We start from the raw sequence: 27,810 nt of genomic DNA on the forward strand, positions 1-27,810 counted from the left end.
CATGAGTACAAGTAAAGATTATTGCTTATATATAATTATCATAAATTACATGCAAGTGAGATAAATGAATAAGTCTCCTTAACAAAACTGATCAAAATAATACAAATGATCATTGACACATATGTAAATAGTATAATAATATTTCTAAATGTATGTGCTATTTGTATGAAATAAAGTGTAAAATACATGAATAACAAAATACTAGCATGAGAAGAATACAGGAAAATGAAAATAATATACAAATAATCCTGTTATTGACTAAAGAGACAAATTACACGTTGAACAGTCTTATAAGTCAAAGGACAATGCAGTGTTCACAGTTTCACACACGGATGCATCACATATGCATGTTTCATGGAAATAACCCTGAATAGATGAAATTACATGAGTTTTATGTATGTTTTCTGTTTGCTGTATATGGTTATCACACTTGTGCTTTTTGTATTACTATGATGACGTAAAAGGTGATTTACCATACTAAACTTCATACTTCTGGAACTATATTTATTCACAAACTGTATGTATCAAACTGCATTTATTCACATACACATAACAGGATGATTAGTTTTATAATTCTATCAAATTTTGTAATTATGATCATCACAGGACCACTGTTAAAGTCGTTTCATTCAGAGACAGAAAACTTCATGTTTTTGTTTTTATTTTACCTATTAACAAGGTCAAAGTATGCAGCATCAACATATATTAGTTGATTGTACTGTTTCTGTTAGTTGTTTTTACGTTATCACCATTTAATGAATAACAGTGAAGAGGCCTATCCTGTAAAATTCATGAAATGAATTTGTTCACCTTTCTCTGACAGAGTTATTTGCCAATTTCATCACATGTTAATAAGTCAAAATTTGTAAATAACAAAAGTCAATGAGGCATTTTCATCAGAATCATAAAATGAGGTTGTAATAAAGGTAAAATGACATTTCAAATGTTTGCTTGTTTTCCCAAAATAGTATCAAATTTACAAAAAGGTGATATTCAAAGAGAGAGCAATGTTGTCCAACACTCATTATTTCCCAATTTGGAGTATAGATGTAGGACAGAATACATGGTGAACTCGTAAACCACCATCGTATTATTCATCTATCATATGAAATGTAGAATACAAGTATTCAATTTCATAAACATAATAAATAAGTTGGTGGGGGTTGTCATTGGCTCCCATTAATCAATAAGGTTAATATGTCAATTTATATAGCGCAGTTATTATGTGCATACAAAAACTCAACTGCGCTTTGATACTATGTATCATACTTATTATTACCCCGGCTGTAAAGCGTTCAAGGAATAAATGTTACCGGGTACCCATTCACCTCACCTGGGTCAAGTGCAGAAGGAATTTACGCCATGGCTGTGATTCGAACCCATGACCCTTTGTTTCAAAGTCCGGAGACAAATCCACTGGGCCATGACATTCCACGCTTTGTTTGCACATTAGTCGTGTTGTACAACACTCTTTTGAAATTATACCAAACTTTAGAGCAATAAGATTAAAATTTACATGTACGTCCAATTTGATTACATTTCCTGCAATGTGCTTGTTTTATTTTTCTGTAACAATTTATGTACACTTTATAGGGAATGATTTTATAATCAAATTCTTTATGATCTATTTCAAAACATTACATATAAAAAGCACAGCTACCCCACAATTGTAATACTTACTAAACTCACATACAGTCAAGTTTGAGTCAACCAAGCTGATCCAACATGTAAGATAGATCCCTCTTAATTTATGTGTTTCTAATAAGTCGCTGGTTGAAAGTATATAGTCTATTGGGTGACATGCTGATTGCAAATTGACATCACAGAATTTGGAGTTAAAAGTGCTGAATACTCCTGAGTTCTGATGATCCGTTGATGATTTCCTGAGAGTAAAAGAGAATAGGCATATGCATTGGAATTGAGAAGTAAATAATGCCTAAATATTAATATAATTAAATCATTCCTGCACAAACTAGGGACAGCAACTTTTTAGCAGTAAATATAGATGTAAAATGCGTTTCTAGGTTTTACTTTTCATGTGAATTTCATCAAATTTACAAAACAATTTCGTAATGGAATTTATATTTACAGAACAATTTCATAATGGAATTTATCATGCTGTGATCATTTTCTTGACATCTAAGATAAAATTTATGAAGAGAATCACAGCTGTTAAGAAATATGACCTTGGTCCCCAAACACAAAGGTTAGCAATTACATGACTTTGTAATCGTTCACTCATTTTTTTACGATTGATCGTACATTGTCAATGGTATCAATCGTAAATTAAATCTGAGAAATTCTGTAAAAAGTTTGCATGTATTAGCCTTGGCAATTTGTGAGAGGTTAAGTGTTTTTTTAACCGGAAAAACATTTGCTTCTGGAGCAATTGCCCTCACCCACTGGTGGATCCAGGGGGGGGGCACAGCCGGACCGTGTTTTCCTTTAGAGAAGCATAAAAATTTGTAAAATGAAAACAAAAGTGTGCCCTCCCGTTTTGAAATTGAATACTTAAAAAAAAACATCTTTGATTGTCAATTTTTATTGGAGGGGACGAAAATCCTTAATTTTCTGTTGATGACCCTTTTTTGCTCGGAAAAATATGCCCCCCCCCCTTGGAAAATCCTAGATCCGCCCTTGCCCCACACTACACTTACCAGTCAAAAAAACTACAACCCTGGAATTAACACCTCCACTGGCGGTTCCGGGGGAGGGGAGCATCCAGCCCTTACCCCGTTGCCCACCCCCCCCCCTTTGAGAGCCATGAAAAAAATGGATATTTGCTATTCATAATTAAATGAGGACCTTTCTTATTTTTTCGGGGGGGTTCAAATTTTCCTCGAAATTATAAATTCCCATTTGTAGTGATTACTTTAAGAAAAAAATAATTTCCTTGTCAAATTATTCATGCAATAACCCCCCCCCTTGCCATGTTGTAAAATTCTGGATCTGCCCCTGAACACCACCCTAACGAATAACTCGACCCTACCATACCAATAACCTTATATTGCGCCTCCTCTTAAAATATGGAGTGCTAAAATGAATCCCGGTAATGAATATTTCCAATCATTTACGATAAACGAATCTTTGGCAATACATGTCATGAGAAGGTCATCGTTTTGATACATAATACTATTGCATTGGTTTAAAAGTATAATGAACTGAACATGCACAAATTCACAAATCGATGGTATGCTTTTGCGCTTTTTTATAAATAAGTTGTGTTGGGACGCTGAATGCACCCTCCCCCGGTTCTGCGGACCCCTGTAAAAGTTCTACATAATAGATTGGTCAAATGCCGACTCCAGCCCCTTTCCACATCCCACTTTTTTTCCACTAACCATTTACAAAACATAAGAATGACCAACTGACTGCGAATTTGCGTGTATAGAGCAACCCCCACCGGCTCCCATTTTCGAATCATTCTACAGACCCTTAGGTATTTATTCGGTATGAATTAGTGAAAAAAGAATTACACTGTAAGCACTTACAGATATAATTTGCAGGAAGTAACTGGACGGTATTTGTGGTACTAGAAAAGGTTGTTATGAGGAACCTGAGCATATCTCTCTTCTCCTTTTCCACAGTGAGCCGTTCTGCTGCTAGCTCCTCCATTCTTGTGTTGTGTCTAACTTGTTCATCAATCTTCTGTCGCTTCAGGGAAAGCCTCTCCTTTTCAGTCTCGAGCCACTCAGCCATTGCTTTCGTCTCTGGCTTGCATGGTGACTTTCTTGATTGTAATTTCTCTGGAGTAGATGACTTAGATTTGGATGAAGATGCAGATTGAGAAGAATTAGAAGCAGTCTCTTCATATTCGATGGATGTATCCGCCATGGACTTGGGATCTGGCAAATATACATAAAGAATAGTATATGCACTTGTACAATTGAAAAATTAAATCAATATATTTTTAAGATTTAGGCATAAATTCTTCCGTAGACCCCCCCCCCGCCCGTACTTCCTTCCGGGACTCCCTTCTCCCCCCCCCCCCTCCGATCTCTCTCTCTCTCCCCTCTCACTCGCTCCGTCTTTTCTGACTTCCCCCGACAAAGGCAGGGGAACCAGTGGCGTAACTAAAAAAAAATAATTGACAAGCAAAAAAAAAGGTCTTTAACCACAAATAAAGGATTTCGTACCAGAAACAAATTTGAGAAAAAAAAGGTCTTCAACTTTCTGTTCTTCTTTTGCTCTCCTATTCTCTACCCTCTCTTATATCTCTTTACCCTTTCTCTATTTCTTTTCTCTCTCTTCCTGTCTCCTCTCCCTTCTTTTCTTATCTTCTCATTTCTTCTTTTCTTATCTTCTCATTTCTTTCTTTTTTCTCCCCTTCCTTTTCTTTCCCATCTCCGCTTCCTTTCCCCTCTCCCTTCCATTTCTTCTGCTCCTACTTTTTTCTTATTCCCCTCCTTTAACTTCCTTCACCTTTTCTCTCTTTTCATCTTCCCTTTCCCCCTCTCCTTCTTATTCCTTTTTTTCTGTCTGTCTTTTTTTTTTGGGGGGGGGCGGGGGCATCCGTTACTATGGTAGGATTTCAGTGAATGTCTGTTAAGAAGGAGCACGGATGCTCCCATCCGTAGTTTTATCGCCTCATCGAGGAATTTCATCCCCTTTATTTCTACCCGCCCTCTGTCTATCAAAACGGGACTTTAAAGGTATATGCCCCTCCATTCATATCTATTCCTCATTGTTCTTTCCGCAACCCCTGAAAATATAATAAAAGTGTTACAGGTGTTACATGATCAGGAAACCAATTTGAATGAGTTTTTCTTTAATTTTTAAGCCATACAATAATGTTTTTAAATTTACGGTTGAGTAACTTACCCGACATCTTCTTTCTGCCAGTTGCTAGGCTGGCTAAAGTTGTAAGAGCCCCTAATTCGCATGCCTTATTTGAACTTGAAGTGTCTGCTGATCTCTCTGAGAAACCTGTCGGTGTCTCGACTCCGCCGATTACTCCATCAAGCGCCTCTTGACCCATAAAATCGATCAACAAATCTTGCCACTGCTCGAGAGGAGCGGGTGGTGGTCCACCTCCAGTACCCCCCATCAATCGCTTCCGTTTGTTGTAGGCCTTTTTGACAGTGGATTTTAGGTTGCTAAGTTTGACCCTCAGCTCCTCGACGGATCGCTGGTTTCCGGCAGCGTAGCTAACTGCCTCTGAAATATTGTTCCATGCTTGCATTTTCATACTATGTGTCAAATTTGCACTGATGGGGTCACAAAGAGTCCCTTTTCTTGATATGCACTCTCTAATCAGGATGTCTATCTCATCTTGAGTGAAATTCTCACTTCTCCTGTTGGTTTTTGACTTTTCTTTCGGCATAACTGCATGAGATCGAAACCTTGCAAAAAGAAGCTTTTTTGTTGAAACACTATGTAAACCGACGGAGAATGCAGCGGAAAGAAGAGAGAGATGACGATAGGTCATACCCGTGAGTGTAATAGATAATCCTTGTGTATGTTCAACGCGTTTTGTACACAGTACAACAACAACAGGGTAACCGCACCGCGGTGTCTGTACACGGGAAAGACGCAGCGCGTAAAGCAGACGATTCTACATTGTAAGAGCGCGTCTGATTGGTCAAACCAGTTTTAGTGGGGAGTGGCCTAAAGGGACTTAATTGAGCGCTAACAGAGTTTTCAGAATACGAATTTGGAGGTACATTAGCGCTCAATTAAATGGGTAACTTAAAAGGAAATTTAAGTGGAAACTTAAGAGACTTTTCAGAATACCACCCCAGAGCACAGAGTTCCTCGGCACTTCATGTACAGAGAGAGCGGCAGTCAGGAGTGAAATCCGAACATGCTTTTGCAGTCGCGTTGTTTATGATAGTTTTTTTTCTAAAAATAAATTATTAACTAAATGAATAGAATGACAGACAACATCAAAATAAACAGATACTTATAATGGAAAGACAAACTGAAGTTTGATGGATTGATACACTTAGAAGCTGCCGAAAGATAGATATAGAAGACTGATAAATAGATAGAGACAAGATAGATAGATAGATAGATATATAGATAGATAGATAGAAAGAGAGAGAGAGAGAGAGGTGGATAGATAGAAAGAGAGAGAGATAGAGAATTTGAGAGACAGCGATCGGATAGATCATGTTAGATAGATAGAAAGATAAAGAATGAGAGAGACAGAGAAGATAGACAAATTAACAGATAGATACATGATAGATAGATAGATATATAGATAGAGAGAAATAGAGAAAGACAGACAGATGGATAGATAGAGATAGATAGATGACTAAGAGATAGATAGATGTTAGATAGATAAAGAGGGAGAGAGACAAAGAATATTAACAAGTTAACAGAAAGATAAGTTTAAAAAATAGATAGATAAATAGATAGAGAGAATAAGAGAAAGACAGACAGATGGATAGATAGATAGAGAGAGATTAAATAGATAATTAAAGAATGAGAGAGACAGAGAAGATTATTAACAAATTAACAGATAGATAGATACTCTAGTTAAAAAATAGATAAATAGATAGAGAGAAATAGAGAAAGACAGACAGATGGATAGATAGATAGAGAGATAGATAGAGAATTTGAGAGATAGATAGATGTCAGATAGATCAAGAATGAGAGAGAAGAGCGACAAATTAACAGATAGCTGTAGTTACATAGGTAGGTAGAGAGAGAGAAATAGAGAAAGACAGACAGATGGATGGATAGATAGAGATAGAGAATTTGAGATAGATAGATGTAAGAATGAGAGAGACAGAGAAGATTATTAGATAGATAGATACTGCAGTTACATAGATAGATAGAGATAGAATTTGAGAGATAGATATATAGACAGATAGAGAGAAAGACAGACATCAGCAAATCGGCAAGGCAAATGATCAAGGCAAACATTCGTATTGAACCTGGAAAGTATAAGCTCAGCTGCATTGGTATCAGCGGATAACTTCGGTGCATAGAGATGTATATTATATCTCTATGCTTCGGTGCGGACTTTGGATCGCGCGCCCAGCTGATAATGTAAACAAACGTAGACGTAGACTCTTCACTAGTCGCTTTTTGGCTACTTTTCCGGAAAATGCCTTCGCCAGGGTGTAAAACGGAAACGCGCGGCCCGGAACGCCCCCAAGAATCGAAGAAGCGACATCATCGCGTCGATGACACACAAGCATGCCAATTGCGAGGTTAGTTATACTAAAACTAGCAGAAGCCATAGACTAGGCTCACTGCTTTCTTCTATTAACTTCAGATTCCTTTTTCAGAGATTGCCAGTTGACATAGTTGAGCCTGAACTCTTTTTAGGGCATAATCGTGATAAAAAAATTGACACTAATTGTGGTACTTGGTGGTGATGGTGGTCATGATAGGCCTGTATTTTTAGTGTACCTGCCACCAAGTTATTTAGACAAAGTCAAACAGTCAAAAGATACGTTTAGACGGATGTTGAAAGTTTATTCCAAACAGTGCCGTGAAACATTGAACAGTTCAAACAATTAATTTCATAACGAATATGTACATTGCAAATTTGCAATAATATCTTATCCAATTAAACATTAATCAAGTCTTATTAAGTTATTCTTTTAGTTATTCTGTGACATTTCAAACAAGAAGCATTAATGAAAACATTTCATACGATAATTCTTAACTATTTCTCATCATTCATAACCAATTGTCATGTCACTTAGTATATTTACGTAATATAAACAAAAAGCACATCAATATCAATCAAGTTCCGAAACATATATCCATAACATATTCAGCAATCGTTAGAATAATATTCCAAGGAAATAAAGAATTGATTAATACTTTGTATCAGCAATATCATGAATAAGAAAAACTTCTTTCGATCCAACTCACCAAGGGGCGCAGAAAGCTGCCAAAACATTTCCATTTTGAAATTTCCGTCCGTGATGGAAAAAAAGATGAAAAGTGTTTTTATTCTTTATCAGAATAGAAATAAAAAATAAAAAGGTGTATAGATATCTCTCTAAACACTGTACATCATTTTATTTGAACATAGCTGAAATCCATACATTTTATCCATATCATAACTTCAATAAAAAATGATCACGGACGGACATTAATTTCATCACGGACGGACAAAATTAATTCACTCAAATTCAATTCACTCTAGTTTTATTGTTTTCAAAGTTACTCCAATTTTTTCAATGGTCTTGCACTCTGAACATTAATCTATCATCAAACATAAATTAATAGGAAGAAAATATGGGAAGTAAACTTTCCTTGTAGATGTTAACATTTCTGTCCGTCCGTGATGAAATTAATGTCCGTCCGGGATCATTTTTATTAGGATAATGTCTATGGATTCAGCTTTTTATTCTTTATCAGAATAAAAACAGAAATAAAATTGTGTGGAAGTATTTCACTGGACTTTGTATATCATTTTATTTGAACATAGCTAAAATCCATACATTTTATGCATACAATAAATCAATCAAAAATGATCACGGACGGACATTAATTTCCTCACAGACGGACAAGTGAAATACTTGTGGAAAGATTCATATATGCAAATGAGAAACTTTGCTGAGCAGATTATGAATTTAATTTTAGCTTCTAATTGCAGTGAGAAGTGGCTCTGAGAATTATTCAGAACTCAAATGGAGTAGCTACCTACAACTCGTCACATTTTTTTGTGATATCTTTGTTTGGCCGTTATTGGGGCTATATTTTTGTCAGGAAAAATTGTTACAAATTATTGGAATGCAGATAGGGTTGGAAAGCTGCATGTACATGTATACGCCAAAAAAGCAGGTAATAAAATATGGCAAGAACAAGTCCAAAGCTGTAGATTTCATCAATTCAAGCTTGCAGAAAGTGATGGAGAAGAAAGTAGAATGCAATGCATAATCTGATATTAGCAGAAAAATCAATTTTTCCATGTTCAAACCTATGGATTCACAATGCTTCTAATAGAACATGACATCACAGTCTTGAGGCTTGTGAAAATTACATGAATACCTTTTTTGAAGTTCATTATGGAGCTAATTTTAAGCAAATCGCTTAATATCTGGTAAACTGAAAATGCATAAAGCTTGCACTGCAGTGTTTAAAAGTTTTAATAAGCTTTGGATTGGTATATCAATTTCAATTTTGGATTCGGTCAGTGCCTAAATACATGAGGGCTGTTGATATTATGGGGTGTCTCAACTTTGATATGTGCAAAAGATGGATTTAAAGAGAGCCCCGACAAGTGTTGATCCAACAAACAAGCATAAGGATCAGCGACCTGTTGATCTTTTCGATTTAGATTTTTGACCTTAAAAAATCCCCTCTTTGCTCTTGGAAAATTAATGCCTAAAAATCATCAAGATCATAAAAATACTTGTATCAACATGATCATTGATCAACTAGCTGTTGATTTGGAACCTAGTATTCTACAATTTAAAAAGACAATATTCTTAATTTGACAAGAACTGTGTTTAGAGCAATCATATGTCTAGATTATACTGTGCGTCTAGCATAGAAAACAAGTTGCTATACATCTTAAATCAAGTTGCAGCAACTTGATTGAAGTTGTAGCAACTCGATTGTGCAACTAATAATGTTTGATAATATTAAGATATGTACAAATCATCAATACAATAGCATTTGTTCCCCCAAGAAAGTATTAAGAACTTCTTACAGGGTACTTCCAATGTATTTTTATTGTGTCCGTCCGTGATGTCCGTCCGAGATGTCCGTCCGTGATGGAAAATATTTGCAATTCTCTCAGAACTTTGATATTGGTTAAGAATTCAATTTGCTGAACATAGAAGCTAACATACCAGAGTGTTAGTTGCATTAACAATTATTGGTCCATGTTAAGCTGTTTAGATAGAAACAATAAAAATGTACAAAAATTCTAAAAACCACATTTCTATCATGTCCGTCCGTGATATGGCACATTTAGTGGATACCTATGTTTATAGGTAACCATGGCAACAAACTTTTTTCATCATTCAGCATACTTTGTCCTACCCTTCACTACAAAACACAAAGGAACCTTGTTCATCTTATTCCTAATTTGTTACAAGCCTTCAAAACTTTCAAAATCTATCAAATGTCCGTCCGTGATGAACCGATCACGCTCAATAATACCCAGTTTGGATTTGTGGATTATATCACAATTATGCCTTTGAAAACAGAGGGTATGAACTCCTCAATTGCTTTGGTCAATGTTGATTGGAAGATTTGCCAGTGTATGTAGCCAGGAGGCTTCTAGAGAGTAAAAATCAGTTACTAACGTACTATATGCTTACTCTCCACGGAGCCAGGGATTGCGTCCCATTCATACGTGTACCGGGAAAAAAATTAAACTTTCGCTCCCGAGATTTCTACTTCTGAAATATCTGGCCCTAAATCATGCAAATGGGATAAAACTTAATTTCCAACATTTCTACGATATTGATTTCATTTCTAAACAAGAATTCATTAAAAAAGCAAGAAAAATATTATGAAAAGACGGGGAAAACTTGCCACGATGTTTATGTCACCATCTTGTTTTCTTTGTTTCTCGCCATTGCAAGGTTACATGTACATCATGCATATTTTGATGTGTGTGATGTAGCCTTGGCAAAAAATACAACTGCAGTAAGAATGGAGAGTAAAATACTGTAAAAAAAGGGAAATGAATTTTCTGTCACTTTTAATAATTACCTAGTATTTAGGCCTAGTAACTTAGTATCTGCTCCTTCACTGTCTTTCATTCCATAGTAATATACCGTACTCTAGATCTACACCCATAGAAAAAAGGTGCCCTATCATTTATCAAACCTCTTTTACAGAAAGGTGTTGTTCCCTGTGACTGAAAATCTGCCAATGTGAGTGCCGTTTTTAAAAAAGGCGATAGGTCGCTTCCATCAAATTATAGTCCAAGAAGCCTCACATGTATAGCTTGTAAACTTTTGGAATCCATTTTACGCAATGAGATCTTTGATCATATGAATTCAAATGGATTTTTCAGTGATAGGCGGTATGGGTTTTTGCCTGGTCGTTCTACGATGCTGCAATTGCTTAATGTTGTTGATGAGTGGTCTAAAGCTCTTGAAGAAAGGGGTACAATTGATGTAATTTATTTAGATTTTATGAAGGCCTTTGATACGACTCAACTTTCCACAGTACCTCACCGTCGACTGCTTGAAAAGGTCCGTAGTTTTGGTATGAATGAACGCATGGTTAGTTGGATCGAGGCATTCCTTGTTGGAAGGAGACAGAGGGTGTGTGTGTGAATGGCGAGTTCTAAAGTTTGGGTCATGTAGATAGCGGCATTCCGCAAGGGAGTGTCCTTGGCCCCGTGTTATTTTGTTATATATCAGTGATCTTCCAGATGTTACTGAAAGTAATGTTTATCTTTTGCTGATGATACCAAGCTATTCAAGTTTATGAGAGATCAGAATGATTCCAATTCACTCCAGAGAGATCTTGACCATCTGAAATGCTGGTCAGAAAAATGGCTGCTGAAATTCAACCCCTAGAATGTAGTGTACTCTCTATTGGTAACACGCAGGACCAGCAGGAAGCTTTTCCATACACTTTAATGAATGATGCGCTTGAACATGTAACCTCCGAAAGGGACTTGGGTGTTGTAATTGATGAAAAACTCAGCTTTGAAGAACACATTCAATCCAAGATAAACAAGGCTAACAGGGTTATGGGCTTGATCAGCAAACTTTTGTTTATCTAGACAAAAATAACTTTGCTTTGTTATATAAGTCGCTTGTCCGACCACAAGTTGAGTATGCCCATGCTGTGTGGAACTCTGACTGAAGAAACATATACAAAAACGTACAAAGAAGGGCAACAATATTAGTCCCTGAATTAAGGAAGCTTTCCTATCCACAACGACTAAAACAGTTAAAAATCCCAACTCTGGTGTATCGAAGAGTTAGGGGTGATATGATTGAAACATATAAACACTTTAATAGTTATGATCAATGTACAAAACTTAATCTAGAAGAAAAATATAGTGAACATACCAGAGGTCACAGTAAAAAATTGTTCATATAAAGGACAAAGACCCAAAAATAAAGGAATTATTTTTATGTTAGAATACGTAAGACATGGAATAGCCTAAATAATGATGTTGTCACTGCCCCAAGTGTGCACAGTTTTGAAGCTGCCCTGGATAGATGCTGGAAAAATGAGCCAATAAAATATGACTACGAAAGCCCTGTTCCCGGAAGTGAGCCAGCCATCTTGAGGAGGAAAAACCTAGAACTGAATACAGAGGCATAACATGCCTACATTCAGAAACTTCCCTTGGTATCCCTAGGTAAGCTCAGTCTGTGCAGTGCCCCTTGTCTTCTTATACGCGTACAGTTGAGGCCGAAAGTTTACATACACCCATGGAATTCAGTGAAATTTGTTCGCTTGACAGACATTGTAACATTTGATATATCTTTAGAAATATAAATGCTACCATGCCAAATTTGGTATCAAATGATAGGGCATATTGAGCTCATTACATGATTGGGATGCCATTGGGATTAAAGTATATTTCAGGGGAAATTTTCTTTGAAGAAAAAAAATTATATTCATGCCAAATGTATTCTATTGTTTGTTATTATATTTTCAAAAATTGTTTGATAGAAATATAGAAATTCAAATATATGATTTATATTACACTTTCTATCATGATATGTCACCACTGAACAAAAAATTGTCATCTGAAATGTTTGTGTTGAGAAGTAATTAGCACAAATATGAAAAGTTTTTGTCAAGTTTTTATCTTTAATTTGTCTAAAATATGAAGATTCTTGGGGAAAAAATGACACCTAAACATTTTTCAGCTCCTAATGCCAAAGCTATGTGATTAAGGGGTAATGACGTACTCATTTGTTTGATATTAAATTCGTCATGATAGCACAAATATTTCATAAGATACAATAAATTTTATGATGTTTGGCAAGTGTCAACTTTTGTTTGAATTTCCTTCTGGCCTCAACTGTATGTGCCCAAATCTAATAAGAAGACCTGCAAAAGAGTTGAAAAAAAGTGGTAGATATGTGCAGCGGGTGAGACCAAAAATGGGGGCTTTGGGGCGGTTTTATTGTAAAAAGAAAAAAAAAATTCCTCCATCTTTTTTCTCGAAACGAAGAAAATGCTATGCTTTGGAGTGGCTTTCTTTCCCTGTTTTGTTCTTTTTCTCAATAAGATACAAATGCTATGCCTTGGAACAGAAAAACTGAGTATAAAACTCAGTGCCCCCCCCCCCCCCACCTCAAAAACTGATTCCGTGTACAAAGTCAATGCAAATTTTGTTTTTCAACCAAAAATCATGAATGTATGATTATTTTTACTTTTGTGGTTTAAATGGATTTATTTGATACTATTTATGTTCGCAAAGACGCAAACTGGTCCCCGACAAAGTTCAGAAAAAATCAAAGGTTTGAAAATACAAAGAAATAGATAAGAAATTAAAAAACAATAAAATATATACATAATGCTATAAATGTAAAAAATGATACTTGCACTAAAAATTTAGCATTCTACTAGCTAAATTAAGTGAGTTACAGGTAAAAAACATACTCAATATGTACCAAAGTTAGGGCAAATTTCATACTCTCATTTACGTGATTAATTATAAAATGAATATAAACTATTAATTTTTGGAATATTTTACTATACAGTCTTGCACTTTCATCGGGCTCTACACACGTGTCAATTTTTTTGATCGGGGAGGGGGGTAAATTGTCTCTCCCCTTCCCGGTTTATCCAGGTCTGAAATAGCCCAGTTGAAATAGGGTTTAATGAACATTGTACTAACGATTTCATAGTACTTATTGCTATCTATGTGTATACAAATCTTTTGGATGACGATCGTAATGGTATCTGTCTCTGTACGATTAAATTATGTAGACATGGAGGCCCGATAGCTCAGTCGGTAAAGCGGGGGATTCGTATTCCGGTGACCCGGGTTTGATTCCCACTTGGTTCACTAGTGCCCTTTGGAAAGGCATTAATCCTCATTACTAGGTCCTTTGCAGAGAACCGTAAGCCGTCGGTCCTCTGGTTGCTTGCTGACAAGCATTTATGCTTTCTTAGCAGTCAGGTAAAACAAATCCCCACCAATCAATCAATCACAAGTTGCTTTCATTTTATTAAAGTGATTGGTTTGACTGTTAAAAAATCTGAGCTAGAAGGTCACACTTGTCACCTGTGTCTGTGATACATTCCAAAAATGAAGCCCAGAAAAAATTGCATTCGAAAATGATTATTTAGTGCTTCAAAAATTGAAATATATAGTGACCGGAAACACCATCTTAATTTCATCCCATACACTTATGTGTATTATTTAGGTGTCTATAAGATGCCTATTTACAAAATCAGGGTTTGCCTTGTAGTTTTAGCTTTTTATTCTCAATAATGGTTGTTTTCAGGGTTTATTAGTTCTAATACATGTACATGCACTTGTACACATGTTTCATCTTGGTTTGAGAATTAATCGGCTGCTCACAAAGTTAAACAATACCTTTAATGCTAAACAGGTTTTGGAAATTATTGTTTGGGCCTTTTTTTTTCATCCTCCAGGGCCTGAAATTGAATCATATTTTACAAAATGGCTGATGAGCGTTGGATCCTGTCCGTGATTTCTGAGGTTTCATTTACAGCTTCACCGCATCTGAAACGGTTGAGGGAGGATTACAACATCGTTTTTTTGACGGACTTCGATAAGGACAGAGAATCCTTCTACGACAAACTAAAAGTCATCATCCTTTCGCCTGCTGATAATGGAATGGAAATCAATGAAGAGTTTTTAAGGAAGTCAAGGAATTTGAAGGTAGGCTGTATTTTGAATAGGTTTAGATTTACAACCTGGCTGTAATTGCATTAGTTACAAGGAGCCTGTTGCATAAAACTTTTTACCTGAGAAAACTTAGGTTGTTTTTACTGGAGTTTTTACCTTGTGTTAAAGTCAATGGCAAAAATCAGACTAACCTTAGTTTTCAGTTTTTACCAGTTTTTGTCTCGCCCACCAGAGGTGAAGGCGAGACTTAAAGATCCAAATGTCGTCCGTCATCCATCCATCGTCCGTCACAAACCTAATGACATATAACTCCACATCCGTGAGCGCTTTTCAACCAAACTTGGATAGTAGATGGGCTTGGGGGACCTGCATGTTTAGACCAAAAGCTTCAGTCTCTGTATTTTGGTTGTTCAACTGAACTGCATTGGCTCACTCACCAATACATAGACTGAAGAGCTTGGAGGCCCATACGTTCAGACAACGTATTAGCAGTTACGTTAGATCCAACATTCGGCGGAAACCCGATTTTCTGATTGTTTTTTGTCTCGCCCACCAGAGGTGAAGGCGAGACTTAGGGATCCAAATGTGATCCGTCCATCACAAATCTAATGACACATAACTCCACAACCGTAAGTCGCTTTTCAACCAAACTTGGATGGTAGATCATGACGAAAAACTTCCATTTGAGAACACTATACCCCAGTTCCCCTTCTCATCAATTCTCTTCTCCAGCCGTAATTACCTCAAGAAAGCAATTTAAGTATCAAAACACCTGTTTCTTGACGTTGGTCCGAAGATAAAACAACAGCCCGGCATATACAATCACAGCAGGGGGCCACACACGATGGGATGCATGCGCAGCACTGAGTGCGGTCCCTGTAAGCATGCCGTCATTTTTATTCGCTTATTTTCCTTATTCCGAGGTCGATTTTCTTCGTTCGAAATTGAAAATGGACTAACATTGGGTTACTGAATACAATATGCCTTTGAAAACGTGATTAAATATGGAATACACTAATTTCATTCCGAAGGTCCTACTACAGGCAGAGAAGTCTTACGTACATGTAATAGCGCAGCTGTTGTTTATCTTTTTGTCCTTTGCTCAACGCTCATATACTGGCCTGTGGGGGTGAAATTGAGACAGCGGGGATTACCCCTGGATTACTTGGCCAAGCGCATTTGATAAGGGCTTGGAAATGATTTTTAGGAGATCCAAATGGAAAATGGGGTACAACACCGCAGTTCGCAATCCGAACTGTGGTATTGTTTCAAAGGAAAGTTTGACGTAATGTGGATTTGGGAGACCTGCATGTTATGCTGCAGTCAGAGGTCACATGGTAAGGTCAAAGGTCATTTTCAGGTCAACGTTAAAGTTTACATGCAAGACTCTTGCAAGCCAATTGCTACATAATTCACTAACAGTAGATAAAGCATATTTCATCTCTTTTGGCTCTCAAATCATTCATAATTGTCTAGGAAGTATAGATGGATGATTGTCTTCACAATCGATGAATCAGGAGAGAGGACAGTAAACGTAAGAAACATACAGCTTTAATAGAATTGTTGACACTTTTGGCTTCCCATAATTTTAGCACAGAGTTAAACCATGGTCTGATAAACCTCACTTAAGAATATGTGCCACAGGGTCAATTTTTTTTTATAGATGCTTATTAAAGTTGAGCATCGGGCCAACCAACGTCATTCCTATGGCCACCATCGGTCTATTGTGCGGATTCCACAAAGCCAGATGAATTCTCAGCAGAGCATATCCTGACCAAGACCGAGGGGTCCGTTGCAGATTTGTTTAAACGCAAGTCATAAAATCAATCGCAAGTCCCAAATGCATACTGTTATGCATGATTTTTAGAGTTGCGATTGAATGCAACTCTTTCTGCAACAGGCGCCTGATCTGTGAATGCATCAACTCTGAAGTTTTGTCTAGCTGTCCTACAGATTTAACGACTCTTTTCAGGGTGAATCTGGGTCGTGCAGACACAATAAAACAATACAACCATACAGTTTTGGTCATGTGATACTATTTCATTACATCGATGCAAGTATGTCCGGTCCTTAAAAAATCTTTAAAATTCATAATTAATTCTAGGATGTAAGTACCGTTACACCCGACGACACGGATATGATTGTTAATTGTCGTATAGGCATCCATCATGCAAAGCAAAAGCTCCTTATTTTTTATTTTTGTATTTTTTTATTTTTGTATTTTGATACAACAATCTGAAGACTACCGTAATATTTTATCCATGATATAGCCATGTATTTTAGAAAAGAGGTTGATATGGTTTGATTTGGAATTCTATGATTTATTAGGTCTATAATTATGTTTCAGTGAGTTAGTGTCCGTGTCTTAATTTCCAATTGCTGTAAATCTATGCAGGGGTCTTGGAACGGTTTTGAAAGAGGGGGGTTTGTAAGTAGGCCTATGTATCCCAAAATAAAGTTGTGCGGAGAGCCTTGATTGTGCGGTGTGTAATCTTCTTGTTTCTGTTTTCTGTACAGTGCATCAGTGTTGCCAAGTCCCCAAATTGGATCCTAAATCCCCAAATTGGATCCTAAATCCCCAAATTTTCAAAATCAAAATAATTGATTAAAAACATCATGGTTATTGCCCAAAATGAGTTAATATGTGTTTATTTGTTCATACCATACACAGATTTTTTTTTTAAGGTTTCGATGCAAAGTAGATTGGCAACCCCACCATTTACATGTACATGTACCATTCATTTACCAATGAAGTTCAATGTAATGAATTCATCTGTGGAATTGCGGATGATCTGCGTATTTTAGCATGAGAGAGTAATATATCTCCATGCATTTTAGCATCATATTACTGAAAAATAAAAAATCTTGGTACTTTTTCATCAAAATCTTCAAAAATCCCCTAAACTACATGAAAATTCCCCAAATTTACTTTAACCCCAAATAATTTTTTTCCATCCCCAAAGGCTTCTCAAGATCCCCAAATGGCAACACTACAGGACATGATCAGGGCCCAGTAAAATGATCATGTGGAGAGTGCAAATGAATTGTCATAGGTCATCCAAACCATCATATCACACATACGATGGTGCAAACGTATTTCAGAGTTTACTATAAGTTTACTATAATTTTCACACTTACATGTAGTTCCCCAGCCTTTATACAACATATTCATTGCTAGAAAATACATGATTGGAAAGACCAAGGCAATTGCTTGACATTGGTATTTTTATTGTTTACACAAAACCAAAGATCAGAGAAAATATCGCAAAAGAGCTACATGTTTGTAATTTTGGTTTGAGCGATTTAGATTTCCCCTGTACAAAAACACCAGAGGGGATACAACAATCCTGGTTTAATAGTCAAAATGTTGCATCACTTTTTCATGTGCAAAGTCAATGCAGTACCGATACGACGGTTTGGCTAACTGCTCATTCGCATATTAAGTGCGCGCAGCTGTTGTTTGCTTGCTACAGTACACATTTCCATAGGGATTGGCTCATTTTATCAACAATTTGTATGGCATCGCGTGGAAATCGCCTCATTTCTCAGAAACTGAAGTAAGTTGCTGTCGAGAAATTTAGCTATGATTATTTGATAGGACTTTTCCTTTGATTGACTGATACGACGGTTCGGATGAACACCAACAAATCTATCATACACAATAGTCATTGAAAACAACCATAGAATTCAGAACCACAATCAATTACTATACTTTGTGTTACATGACCCAGATAACAGCTTTTATCCACACTACCTTGTGTCTTGTCGCAATTAGGCTCTGGTGACGATAAGCACGGGAATTAGCCACATCGATATACCGCTACTCCGAAAGTTCAACGTTAAGGTATACAGTGTCTCGGGTTCAGTCACAGCCGAAACCACGGCAGATCAGGGCTTCCTACTTATGATGATGGCTAGCAGGCGTATAATGGAATGTAAGTAAATATTTACGATTTGATGAAAACGGGAGGTGACTGATGATAAAAGTAATGATAATAGTAATACGTTGCATTTATATAGCGCTTTGAGCATGTGTTTCTTTGCGCTTTACATAGGAATTAAAACACAAAATCATAATACAAATTAGAGAACATGTACAGGAATCAAGTCTAATCAGGGGTGTTAGAGGTCAGATTTTTATCAGATTTCCGGGGGGGTTTCAGCTTAATTTCAGCTCATTTTTGGCTTTCCTCTGTTCAAAAAGTATGAGAGGTGTTTCTTTTTCAGACTTTTTCAACACTCTTCAGCTTTTTTCGGATTTTAGTGACCACTCACACCTCTGCCCAAGAAAGGTAATAAGGGAGATCTACAGTTACAATTGCAATTGAAAATATATGTTTTGAGGAGAGATATGAAGGATTCAAGAGAGGTGCACTGATGGATATGTAGAGGGAGATTATTCCAAAGTGCAGGAGTACTATAACTGCAAAATCATGCACCTTGACCATAGCGAGTTAAGGTACGAAGTGAAGGAGAAGGACTAGAAGAAGAACATATGAGTTTTCCAGATGTTGGAACTGTATTGTGCCCCCGCCGAGGAAGTCCAGAGGGGGCATTAAGCGTTGCCCCTGTCCTTCCTTCCGTCTGTCCGCCCCCCTACTTGGTTTCTGCACAATTACTCAATTTAATGGATTTTTAAAATCTTTGGTGTGTACTTAGATGACACCAGAATATAGGCTTAATTCGATTTTGGAATCCGCTGGTCATAGGTTAAAGGTCACAGCTCATTAAATATGCAAGTTGGTTTCCACGCAATAACTCGAGAAATATGTAATGGATTTTAAACAATTTTGGTTGGTGGGTAGTTACACTGTAACACCAAAAATACAGGCTATTATGTTCGAATTTGAAGTTCGCAGGTCAAAGCTCACAGCTCATTATACATGCGAGTTGATTCAAAGGTCTAAATTTATTCATTATATATGTGCATATTGGTTTCTGCACAATTTAAAGTTCAATCATATTGAATGAATTTCTGATCGCATTGAGCGGGGGCATCTGTGTTGGACACGTCAAATTTCAAGTTGTAAATGAGAATTTTTGAGGTAAGAACAAGCAAGATCATAAAGGTAGCCATAAAACTGATGATTGTACCATTTCATCCCCTGTCTATTGGAACCATTTGGTCTCTTTACAAGGTCTATGGGACTTTCAGAAATCAGTATATGTGTTGAATAATATTGATTATAAATATAATGGATAGTGACAGTGAAAAGGAAAAGAAGAAATATGAGGAGAATAAGAAGAAGAAAAAGAGAAGAGGAGGAGGGGAAGAGGAAGAAGAATAAGTTCTGAGAAGAAGAGGATGAAGAGGAGGAGAAAGAGTAGAACAGGAAGGATTGAAGAAATATGATTGTCCCATGTTGTGGAGACGTCAGTCCAGACTTTTCGCATTACAAATGGGGAAATTCTCAATTGCACAATTCCTATGAAACCTTTGTAGACCGGGACGGCATCAGAATCTCTCGACTCTTGACCAACTTTTGACAAAAGCACCTCAGCTCTCTCAGTTGTGATTTTGATTGCATATTTTAAAGGAATCGATGCGTTTTAGAGAGTTTCTCTGTAGTAAATGCGAAAACTCTCTAGTACAGGCCAGGGTGGGAAATATCAGTCCAAAGACATATTTGTCAGGTAACCCGCCCCTCCCTTCTTGTGGCTGGATTACGCAATCAACATCTGAAATGGTTCACTGATTTATCTAGAGTGTAAGAGAAATCAGTCCATCTGATTAAGATGGATGTTTTCCATCAAAAACGGTTTGGGATATTATCAACTAAATTTTTATCCCGATTCAATAATTTCCAATATAGCCTACATGTAGGTATGGTCTAGGCAGAGGCTTTAGCTTTTGCCTTTACGAGTCTGATGCCCTGCCAATAGACATCAGCGCATTTGATACAGAAGACTTTTCAGTAAATTTTCGCTGGCAGTTTTTCGTGACGAAAAACCCCTCCGAATCGTCAAAAATAGACCTATTTAAATGCAAGGTCAGAGTGTGTAAGCTGATGCTTGGCAAACCCTGTGTTTTCTTCCACGTTACACATATTGCTAAAGTTTTGTGCAATATTCTCAGACTTGAAAATGCAAAGTTGTAGTCTGTGCCTACATGTACCGTAGAATGTAGACTAATTCATGAGCTGATAAAGTATTGTCCTTTGTCTCGTATGCCTGCAGTCGTTGAAGTAGCCAAAACTTACACGGGGTCGTCTGTGGAGGAGGAGGCGTCTACGTCTTGGGAGGTACCTTTAAGGCTTATCGGTCATGACGTTCATCACGCCACCCTTGGCATTGTGGGAATGGGATGGATTGGGTTTGAAGTAGCCAAACGAGCCAAAGGTTTTCAGATGAAAGTCTTGTACCACAATCGGCATAGACGGTGAGTGATGGCGCTATCAATTGCAAGATGATTGCGTGAATTATGTTTTCTATTCTGTTCTTTAATATGCCCTGTATTTTTTTCTCCCTTGATCTCCCCCCCCTTGCCTTTTTTTGTTTTGTCTTTTATGTCGTTTTCATTTTCATTCTAACTTACTCATTTTATTTGTTTTCCTCTTTTACCCCTTTTTTCTGGTAACTACTTGTAGGTGTCGTTTATGTATTAAGTATAATTATTATGTGATGAATACTTAGTACATTAATCTTGGTCCTCCCCTCCATGTGTCCATTGCCAGCTTATTTGAGTTGTGGGTAATGACTATTACATGTGGGTGGGGTTGTTTTTCATTATGCTCTACCGAGATATGGCATAATAAATGCATTGCTTTAGTGCTCCATAAAACAATATGAATACCCCTGACTTTTGTGTACCACATGCCTACTATTGATTCTTCTTGAAAATTATCATAATAACAAGGAAATATTTCAATTTTGGGGGCGTACATATGATGTATGATATTCGTTCTTATAGATGTGTTCTAATCCCTTATGATTATTAGACTAAGTGGCCCGTATTCTGAAGTCTGGTTTACCTCAAACTTAGGTTTAAAGTTGTGGTTTAAGTATGGACAGCCAATTTTTACATAATCACTAACAGTAGATATATCATACTTTCAGCTCATTCTGCTCTCAAATCGTTTATAATTGTGTAGGAAGTATAAATAGATGATTGTCTTCACCATCGATGAATCAGGAAAGAGCACAGTAAACATAAGAAACATACAACTTAAAAAAATTTTGATACTTTTGGCTTCCCATACTTAAACTACAACTTTAAACCTGAGTTTAAGTTAAACCCGACCTCAGAATACGGGCCAGTGTGTTTAGGCCAAACGTCAATTAGACCAAAATTATAATAAACTGATTGAAATAAGCTTATATCGTTCCTTATAAAGTTCCTGTCACATCATTCCATGCAAGCCGTGCGGGTGATTGCCGGCCACTCACCCACAAAAAAGAGTTTGGAACATGTTCAGGGGCCCGTTGCATAAAACTTTTTACCTGAGAAAACTCAGGTTGTTTTTACCGGACTTTTTGCCCTGTGTTAAAGTGAATGGCAGAAATCTGACCTTAGTTTTCAGTTTTTACCACAGTTTTCTCCTGTAAAAAGTTTTCTGCAACAGGCCCCAGAACTTCTCTGCTTGCAAATCAGACTTGCGTGTGTTTCTACATGTGAGTTGCATGCGCAATACCGTCAAGGGGGATAGAAGTAGTTCCCCGCAAGTCACACACGAGGCTTGCACGGAACGACGGGCCATGACTGTCTATTGTTTGTCTCCCCACCATGTAGAGATGACGATGTTGAGGTCGGAGCGACATATTGCCCAACGTTAGAAGATCTTCTGCCTCATGTCGACTACCTGATGCTGACCCCACCCCTGACGGAGGAAACCAGGGGCATGATGGGAAGGGATCAAATGAAACTCATGAAAGCATCTGCCATTATCATCAATGTATCTAGAGGTGGGTTGTTGATATGTATGGACCAAAAGATACATTTCTATGCTAACAATTTAGAAATGAGTTTGAGTGGACAAATATATCCAGCTCAGGGAATAGTTTTCCTGTTATCGCATCGCAATTTGCTCCACATTTTTGAAAGACTACTATGCATAAAGTCTTTTGTTAAGCATATTTTTACATAAGACTGTACATTACGCAGTTGAGAGCTTTTCTCTTATAACCAAAAATGCTATTCGAATTTGTGAAGCAAAATTATTCCCTGTAGTTAACCCTTATTAAACTGGGGGGGGGTCAAAGAAATTTGTCAAGGGGTGCCAAATGGACCCCCCTGAGAAATTTCGTGACCACGCCGTCGCATTCGGACTTTTTACTCATCTTTGAGACCAGAATTTGTGATGCCAAGGTATGCGGTTCCAAAATTATGCAACATTTTAAGTGCCTGTTAGACCCAAAATTGCTCGAAAATGTGATTCCTAGCTTGTACAAAGTCAAAGCAAATTGTGATTTTCAACCACAAAAGTCATGAATGTGTTATTATTTTTACTTTTGTTTGTTTAAATGGATGTAGGTTATTTATGATCGCCAAAAGGGTACCCGACAAACTTCATGGGAAAAAACAAAAAAATAAAATGTTTGAAGGAACATAGAAATACATGATAATTTTTTTTAAAAAAGGAAATACATAAGAAATTTTGTAGATACTTGTTAGAAATGTAATAATTGATACTCCCACCAAAATTAGCATTCTACTAGCAATATAAATTGAATGAAAGGCAAAAACATACACACAAAGTTCAAAGGGCAGATTTCATACTTATTTGCATAATTATTTAATCGTTAAATAATTAATAAGTTTTTTGCAAAATTTTACAATAAAGTCTTGTAGTTTACATCCGGCTTTACATGCGTGCAAATTTTCTCCGCAATCGTGCAATCAGCGGAGGAGATCTGGGGGGGGGGAATTGACCCCCCCTCCCAGTATATCCTGGTCTGAAATAGCACAGTTAGGACAGGGTTAACAGAGTTGCCAAGTAGTACTGGTTTTGAATACTGGTGGTTTCATGCAAATTACTGATTTCGAAAGTTTCAGTTTATGTGATGTCCTCTGGCATTTCTGTGAAAATACTGATTTTCTTACCGAAATACTGATTTTCAGACTTCATAATAATCAGGTTGGCACCTGCATTGCACCCACTTGATCAATGAAGAAAGACATATTATGTACCTTTGTACGAGACCATCATTATCAAGTTTTATCATTGCTTCATGGCCAAACAGTGACCGTATTGTTCAAAGTCCAGTGCATATAGGAAGACAATGAGATTCCTGCAAGATAAACATGGCTTTGGCTTTTGACATGGTATCTTAAAGGTAGAAGATAGTACTTGCAGCAAACCATTATTGTAAAAAAAAAGTGTAATTTATATTGGAAATGTGCATAAACCATGGATTCAAACGTGGGTTTTTAAAACCACCTTTGTGAATTTGTGCCATTATGTACCACCTTGGTACAAGACCATCATTATCAAGCTTTATAATTGCTTCATGGCCAAACAGTGACAGTGTCATTCAAAGTCCAGTGCATATAGGAAGACGATGAGATTCCTGCAGGAAAAAAAACATGCTCTGACTTTTGAAATGGACCCGTAACACAAAGCGTAGCAATGATCGTAGAACATTTTTCTACGTTTGATTCCATTGACTACAATGTATGATCAATCATGGAAATCAAGCGTAAGATTGATCGCCAACACTTGTGTTACGGGACCATGGTACCTTAAAGGTAGAAGACAGTACTCGCAGCAAACCATTATTTCATGAGAAATTCTAATAAATCAAGGTATAATTGTCAAAATTATATATTATCATACATCTAGATCTGGTACATCAATGTAAACTTATCTTTGTAAAATCATGAAATCTTAGCTCAAAATCGATTATGACATCCCTGGTGAGCTTGGGAAATGAAATATAAACGAAAATACCAGGCAGTGACAATTATTGGTCTAAGTCCAATTTCTTGGAAAACGAGGAAATCATTGTGGTGTAAATAATGTTTCAGAATTGCTTTCCATTGTGCTTGACAGGTCCCATCATTGTGACCGATGACTTGGTGCAGGCGCTGAAGGACGGTACGATAGGGGGCGCTGCCCTGGACGTGACCGACCCCGAGCCCCTTCCCATCAACCACCCACTCCTGCATATGCCGAACGTCATCATCTCCCCCCATGTGGGCATGTACACCCGCGAGGGCATCGCAAGGATTACATCGGCTTCCGCGGAGGATGTCAGAACAGCCATGGATGGTGGAGAGTAATGAGGCAGGTGTTTCGTAAAGCTGTTTTTACCACAATAAATATTCACCAATCCTCGCTATTGACAATAACCAAAGGGCGGCACAACATTTGCTCCTGCGACATTTGCTCTGATTTGAACACCTGAGAGGGCATAGGGTTAGAGATAGGATTGTAACAGTTTTTGGTTCAGAATAATTTAAATATAAAGGATTAGGGTTTATTAAGTTTTGGGAGGTCAGAATTTTTGTTTGGCCTAATGTGCAGACTTTCCATCGGAGCAATGGTCATATGAGTTAGTAAACTGAATGTGTACTGTAAGGGATATGTGCTCCAATTGGCTCTCCATAGTTAAACCACAACTTTAAACCAGGGTTTGATTTAAACCCGAGTTCAGAATACGGGCCACTGGGTCACTCAAGGAAATGGCGTGAGCTGCATCCGGGAACTTTTGGTTATCGTCGATAGCGAGAATTTAGTGTACAGTCGTGCACATTGTCATGCGCGACTTATAACACTCAACTCTTTGCCAGCCTTGGACACAGTCCTTCCTGTGTCTCATTATTTATTTAAGGGTGCAACCTAAAGAGGATCTTGCTACAGATTATGCAAATCAACTCACAATAACTTTTGATTGGTTTGCATGTGTGTGTGCAAGCTCCAGCCAGCCTATGGATATCGATGGTAAAAATGGATGAGATCACAGATTCCAATAATAGACCTACCATTTATTTAAAAAAAAAGGCCTCGGATAAGCTTTCATTTTTTTTCTGGTAGAAATTATCGTGGTAATCTTATTAGATGAAGGCAAAGCTATATTGTCCGTGCAGTTTGTGTAAATGAATTATATTCTGGGATGAATTGTTTTTGCAGACTACCATTTTTTTTTATTTTGGATAATAATTATAGTCTTACTCCATAGAGGGAACAAAAAAGGTAGACATTACCAAAAAAATCTCATCCCTATTCTGATTTTTTTCTGCCTTTATATCTTTAGCGCTCCCAAAGATGATGTGCCTCATGGCTGTGCATGTGGATGTATTGTGAGCAATGTCGGAATGAAAAGTAACTGCTACGGCAACTTTGCCATATGATGGTAACTACCATAGCAACGCTGATCAACAGCCAATCAAAATCAAGGATTCCTTGCAAGTTACCATAATGGTAATTTTTGCACTACGGGGCCCCAGCCCTTGCAATACGCTTGCAAATTAAAGCCAGAATGATGTTAGTCATGGCAATTTTCCTTAACTGGGGCAAATGGGTATCTGTTGGTGCATTTCTCTGATAATTAATAATAACAGCATTCAATGTCTTTCTGTATTTTAATTTGAATATCTCTTGAATTTTCGGTTCAGAATAGAGGTCTAGGTGCTTTGGTGTTCACTCTTTCCTTCGTCAAGCTTTGCAGACTATTTTTTTTTTCATATTTCAAAGATGAGGATTTAGTTCATTGTAGATACTGGGTTTGGTTAGGGTTTTTTAGTATATTATATAGAGTCAAACTTTGGTACTCATAACAGCAGCAATAACATTCAATTCTTTATTCCATTTCCATTCAAAACATAATACAAAGTAATATAAAGTATTATAAATCAAGTACAATTTTACAGACGAGCATTCTTACTTCGACAAACAAAAACAAAACAGAATAATATTGAGCATGAATGGAAATGAGGGGGGTCCACTAAAAAGCAAAGCTTATAAAGTGTAGATCCCCTTGGAAATGAAGAAAATATTGTCGACTTATTCATATATGCGTATATGTACAGGAAAGAAAAAAAGAGAAGGAACAAAAAGGTAAAAATCATAGTGTTGTATTCATAAAATGGTCACAGAATTGAACAAAACTTACACAGAATTATGAAAACCATAAATGTATGATCTGACCTGATATATGATTTGGGGAAATATATTATTACAGAGTAATGAGCAAATGAAGATCAGAAAAAAAAAACTAGTGAAAAATGCCTATCCATTTATTATATGGTCCCAAATGGTGTTTCTTGTGTCAGCTACACCAGGAGAAGCATGTGGTAATGAATTTAATTTAAAGCGAGGTTGAATTATATTAGATAAACCTTGTTGTCCTGCATAAGCATTCTGGCATATGATAAAAAACAGGATTGTTTCAAACCATTCCCTTTCAAAATTTACATGTTCTATGCCAGGGCCCGTTTCATAAAAGTTACTACTGTGGTAACTTTGCCATCCAATGGCAACTTACCTGAAATCCTTGATTCTGATTGGTCGTTTATTGCATTATTACCATGGTAATTATCATTGGATGGCAAATATACCATAATAGTAAGTTTTTTGCAACAGGGCCCCAGAATTAAGTTTTAGTGGAGCCTATGCCCACCATTGGTGGTTCTTGTAGGCATTAAGGTTTCATCCGTCCATTGTCATTCTCACAAAAACTAAACAAATTTTGACGGATCAGCTTCAAACTTAACTTGGTCCGAGCAAGGAGATATCACCTCTAAGTTGTATGTACGAGAAATGTCTATTATCTGAATATTTTTGGGCAATGTCAAAGGTCAACAAGGTCATTAAATACCTGAAAATATAATGCTTGCAATAACTAAACTTTATGAGCTTTATAAAAAAAAATATTATTCTTTTTCTTTGATAGAATTAGTCTCGATGAAATTAAGACCTTAAGAAATGATTGTTTGCTGTAATGGGGAAGAATTGCAATTAGTTTGTTGGTATTTTTTTAATGTTTTTTTTTTGTTATAAATAAGCATGATCTCACAGAGCTCCTATATCTATTTTTGTATGGAGATTGGTAGTTCCTCAAGCACAAGCGTTTTCTGCTAACAATAGGGTTAATGTTCTACCAAAATTTTATCAAGTACATTGGTTTAAAAATTTGCAAAATATAGA

The 27,810-nt window shown here is 36.9% G+C and overlaps 2 protein-coding genes across 2 annotated transcripts; one reads left to right on the forward strand and one right to left on the reverse strand.

Annotated features, from left to right (window-relative positions):
- Nucleotides 1-1,337: 1,337 nt before the first annotated feature.
- Nucleotides 1,338-5,690, reverse strand: LOC121412762. The gene is made up of 3 exons (XM_041605525.1): nt 4,822-5,690; nt 3,492-3,845; nt 1,338-1,883 (listed from the first exon to the last, which is right to left on the reverse strand). Coding segments are annotated over exons 1-3 (963 nt in total). The 5' UTR covers nt 5,429-5,690; the 3' UTR covers nt 1,338-1,881.
- Nucleotides 5,691-7,098: 1,408 nt separating this feature from the next.
- LOC121414387 (probable 2-ketogluconate reductase) lies at nt 7,099-25,826 on the forward strand. Its single transcript, XM_041607543.1, has 6 exons — nt 7,099-7,160; nt 14,509-14,758; nt 18,501-18,660; nt 20,903-21,104; nt 22,455-22,627; nt 24,715-25,826. The coding sequence occupies exons 2-6, from the start codon at nt 14,537-14,539 to the stop codon at nt 24,942-24,944; spliced, it is 987 nt and encodes a 328-aa protein (XP_041463477.1). The 5' UTR covers nt 7,099-7,160; nt 14,509-14,536; the 3' UTR covers nt 24,945-25,826.
- The last annotated feature ends 1,984 nt before the right edge of the window (nt 25,827-27,810 follow it).

Source organism: Lytechinus variegatus, chromosome 4, assembly GCF_018143015.1.
Source record: "Lytechinus variegatus isolate NC3 chromosome 4, Lvar_3.0, whole genome shotgun sequence".
NCBI classification, from domain to species: Eukaryota; Metazoa; Echinodermata; class Echinoidea; order Temnopleuroida; family Toxopneustidae; genus Lytechinus; species Lytechinus variegatus.

Bases quoted from the DNA above. Each gene is read 5' to 3' on its own strand.
- LOC121414387 (XM_041607543.1), top strand. From the start codon at position 14,537: ATGGCTGATGAGCGTTGGATCCTGTCCGTGATTTCTGAGGTTTCATTT. The intron at 18,661-20,902 runs GTAAGTAAATAT...GTATGCCTGCAG, and splicing joins TAGCAGGCGTATAATGGAAT to TCGTTGAAGTAGCCAAAACT. The intron at 21,105-22,454 runs GTGAGTGATGGC...CCCACCATGTAG, and splicing joins TACCACAATCGGCATAGACG to AGATGACGATGTTGAGGTCG.
- LOC121412762 (XM_041605525.1), bottom strand. From the start codon at position 5,428: ATGACCTATCGTCATCTCTCTCTTCTTTCCGCTGCATTCTCCGTCGGT. The intron at 3,846-4,821 runs GTAAGTTACTCA...TATATTTGCCAG, and splicing joins TGGCAGAAAGAAGATGTCGG to ATCCCAAGTCCATGGCGGAT.